Below are 3,734 nucleotides of genomic sequence, written 5' to 3'. Positions count from 1 at the left end.
CAGAACAAAAATACCTTCAATATAATTTGCCAGTTCAGATATGCAGTATCAGTGATAAAGATATTTTAAAACTGATTTTCCTCTCAGGAATGCTCTCTAAGCATTTTTAGCATGAGGTGATTAATGTAAATAAAGCCTCTCAGTCATGCAGTTTTCTCTCCATATGAGACAACAATAACAAAAATATGCAGTCTTACACAGATAAGCATACATAACTGAAGAAATCATTGACAAATTCCTAAAAAATATGCAGACATTATTTCTTAGTCCATATAGGCTTCTTAAAAATATAAACATACACTCCCAAGGCCAAGCAACAGCCACCATTATCCTTAACAACAACAATATTCTTTCAGTTATTGGAAAGGCTTTATTATAGTCTGAAGAATTGATATTTGGGGGAGAAAGGCACGGGGATTATTTTTTTACATATGGCACAAAGGAGATAAGTCAAGTTCCCAACTGGAAGTTTTTAAATGCTCTTGTCTTGGATCAGTGTGGCTTCTTGGTGAGGTATTCTGGCTTTAGAGCTTAAAGCATTTCTCATTGTATCTATGAATAGTCACACAGCCATGGTAGGACACTGGCCTGGGCATTGCAGCTACCCCTGTGATGATACTTGTTGCAGGATCATAACAGAGGATAGTGTCTGTGGCTTCTCCATTTTCCCGTCTTCCACCCAGGATATATATTTTACCATTGCACACAGACATACCACAGTTTTCCTGTTTAACCAAATACACAAAGAAGAAATTAATGGTTTAAGATAAAGAATCTGGTAACAAACTTAAAAGTAAAAATATACCCAGAGCTAACAAAAAAAAAAGTGAGACATAATATACATGCTAAAACGTAAGTTGGGCAAGCTCCTTTTTGTCCAACTCTTGTTCAATGTGTGAGTGCTGGATTAGTCTGCATGGATGAAACAAGTATTAAGATAGATATGTTAGTAACTGTGGGAGTATGATGGGTATAATTGACTGGTAAGAATGATTCAACTTAATGATAACACATCTCTCATACCCCTCAATACTGAGGACTGAAGCCAGGCCTTCTAGTTCACCAGGCAAGGCACTATCACTTGAGCTATACTTCCAGTCCACTTAAAGGAAATTAAATGAAAACATCTTTGAAGGACATGACTAGCTTCTCCTACTACAATAGTTGTTACATGGCCAAGGAACAGGAACATTATTCACATTAGAGAATTAATCTCAAGTTGAATGAATGAATGAATGAGAGGCTATGCAATGAAATGAACAAAACACTGTTGTTATGCTCCAAGTATAACATTTTACAGTTAATATCCCATACAACAGAGTTCTAAGCTAAATTAGTCTTGGGGCCAATAACAATTACTATAAAAAATAAATATTCTTGCAAAGATGGGAGTGATTCTTCAAAGAAAGAAATTTCACCAAAATTTTTATATTACATAGATCTGGTGATGCTGTAAATCAGATACTCTTGCATTTACATTTCACTTTATTTCAGAAAGTTATTTTATTTACTGTCCTGGCTTCACAAAACTGACAATGAAACAGGTCTATCCAAAAATTGGTGAACAGTTCGACATGATCAGATTTGCTATATATACCTTTCATTCCGGTAGAAGAAATTCAATCTTAGTGGACTTATATTATAGAAGGATACTCTCTTATGATCTAAAAGAATGAGCTAGACACTGGTGGCTCACGTATGTAATCCTAGCTACTTTGGAGGCTGAGATCTGAAAGGTTTGAAATCAGATTAGGCTAGAAAGTGTAAGACTCTTACCTCTAATTAACCACCAAAAAGCCAGAAGTGGAGATGTGGTTCAAGTGGAGATGTGTGCTTAATTTAAGCTTGGAGCAAAAAAATTTAAGTGCCCAAGATCTGAGTTCAAGCCCAGTACCAGCAAAGGAAATACAAAAGTCTCAGAAGAATTAGTGGGTACGTAAAATGCCTACATTAAGAGTTCTTAGGGGCTAGGAAGGTAGCTCAGTGGTCTAGCGCTTGCCTTGCATGCCTGAGGCCCTGGGTTCAATTCCTCAGCACCACATAAGCAAAAAAGAAAAAAGCCGGAAGTGGCGCTGTGGCTCAAGTGGTAGAGCGCTAGCCTTGAGCTGAAGAGCTGAGGGACAGTGCCCAGGCCCAGAGTTCAGGCCCCACAACCGGACCCCCTCAAAAAAAAGTTTATATAATATCCAGAATAATATGGTTCATTATTGTAAGTGAGTGACATTTTTATCCAGACTATGACTCATAAATTGTACCAATTATGGGCTAAACTGTAAGATTTCATCTGATGTACTATAATCATCATTTACAAATTCTCAAAATTCTAAATATAATTCTAAATAAAACATAAATATCAACAAGACATCTTTAATATTTAACTATAAGCTCTTTCCTACTATGCACCTCATGGCATTAAAAGTGCAGGCAGATAGCACTGGTGGCTCATGCCTATAATCCTAGCTACTCAAAAAGCTAAAATCCAATGACTGAGGTTTGAAGTCAACCTGGGCAGAAAATTCAGAGATTCTTACCTCCAATTAACCATCAAAAAGGCAGAAGTGGAGTTGTGGCTCAAGTGGTAGAGTGCTAGCTTTGAGCTAGAAAAAAATCTCAGTGACAGTGGCCAGGCGTTGACTTCAAGCCCCAGGTCTTCCCCCCCACTCCAAAAAAGCAAAAATATAGGTAATCTTTTTATAAACGATTCCAATATTAGCTATAAATAATGAATACATAAACTTCTGATGTCAACATTATCCTTTTTTTGGCCTGTCCTGGGGCTTGAACTCAGGGCCTGGGTACTGTTCTGTGCTCAAGGCTAGCACTCTACCACTTGAGCCACAGCAGCACTTCCAGCTTTTTATGTTTATGTAGTACTGAGGATTCAAACCTAGGGTTTCATGCATGCTAGGCAAGCACTCTATCTCTAAGCCACATTCCCAGCCCTAACTGTTGTTTAATTGGAGAAAATGGACCATATGTGTCCTGATGTTACTGTTTTCTAGTTTTATCTCAACCTAGAAAAAATATTTTCATTGCATGTCCTGCATTATGCAGGATGCTAGCTTATTTTCCAAATGGTAATTTTGAGCTAAAATTTATTATTTTGCTATTATTGCTGCTTGTTGTGGGGCTTGAGCTCAGGGCCTGGGCTGTCCCTGAGCTCTTCTGCTCAAGGCTAGCACTTTAGCACTTTGAGCCACAGGCTACTTCCAGCTTTTTGTGGGTAATGAGATAAGAGTCTCAGACTTTCCTGCCAGGGCTGGCTTTGAAATGTGATCATCAGATCTCAGCTTCCTGAGCAGCTAGGATTAGAGGTGAGAGTCACCAGTGCCTGGCTTTAAAATGAATTATTCTTTAAATTTTCACCCTAAAAGTAAAAGGCAGGTTAGATTAAAACTGATTTTATTTTTTGGCTGGGGATGTGGCTCAAGTGGTGCATTCTTGATTAGTAAGTGTGAGGTCCAGAATTCAAACCTTTGCAACATCAAAAACCCTTCCCCCCAAACTGTTTTCCTCAAATGTGATATGGGAAGGATAAAAGATTTTACTCCACACTGAAACTGAAGATCATATTATGTCCACTCCGTGAGTTGAGATGCAATTCTGAATATATTACTAATTATTGCTAAATATCTCAGGGTCAATACTTTTGAAAAAAAATGGTGCAATACTCGAATGTTATTCATGGTCACTATTGTAACCATACTTCTTTTCTTTTCTTTTTTTTTTGTTGG

General features: G+C 37.7%; 1 protein-coding gene across 4 annotated transcripts in view; it reads right to left on the bottom strand.

The window, feature by feature from the left end:
- Klhl24 (kelch-like family member 24) overlaps positions 1–3,734 on the bottom strand; it is a 46,414-nt gene that overhangs the window by 2,281 nt on the left and 40,399 nt on the right. For 3 of the 4 annotated variants that reach the window (XM_013033054.1, XM_013033053.1, XM_013033051.1), the window contains one exon: positions 351–725. In XM_013033054.1, the coding sequence (XP_012888508.1) occupies positions 525–725 (201 nt within the window). In that variant the 3' untranslated portion in view covers positions 351–524. Of the gene's footprint in view, positions 1–350; positions 726–3,734 lie in introns of those variants that run through there. The other variant, XM_013033052.1, reaches the window with a different exon arrangement.

Source organism: Dipodomys ordii, unplaced genomic scaffold (genome assembly GCF_000151885.1).
Source record: "Dipodomys ordii isolate 6190 unplaced genomic scaffold, Dord_2.0 Scaffold162, whole genome shotgun sequence".
Classification (NCBI taxonomy): Eukaryota; Metazoa; Chordata; class Mammalia; order Rodentia; family Heteromyidae; genus Dipodomys; species Dipodomys ordii.
The sequence above is the reverse complement of the archived record's forward strand: the minus strand, read 5'-3'. Positions and strand labels throughout refer to the sequence as shown.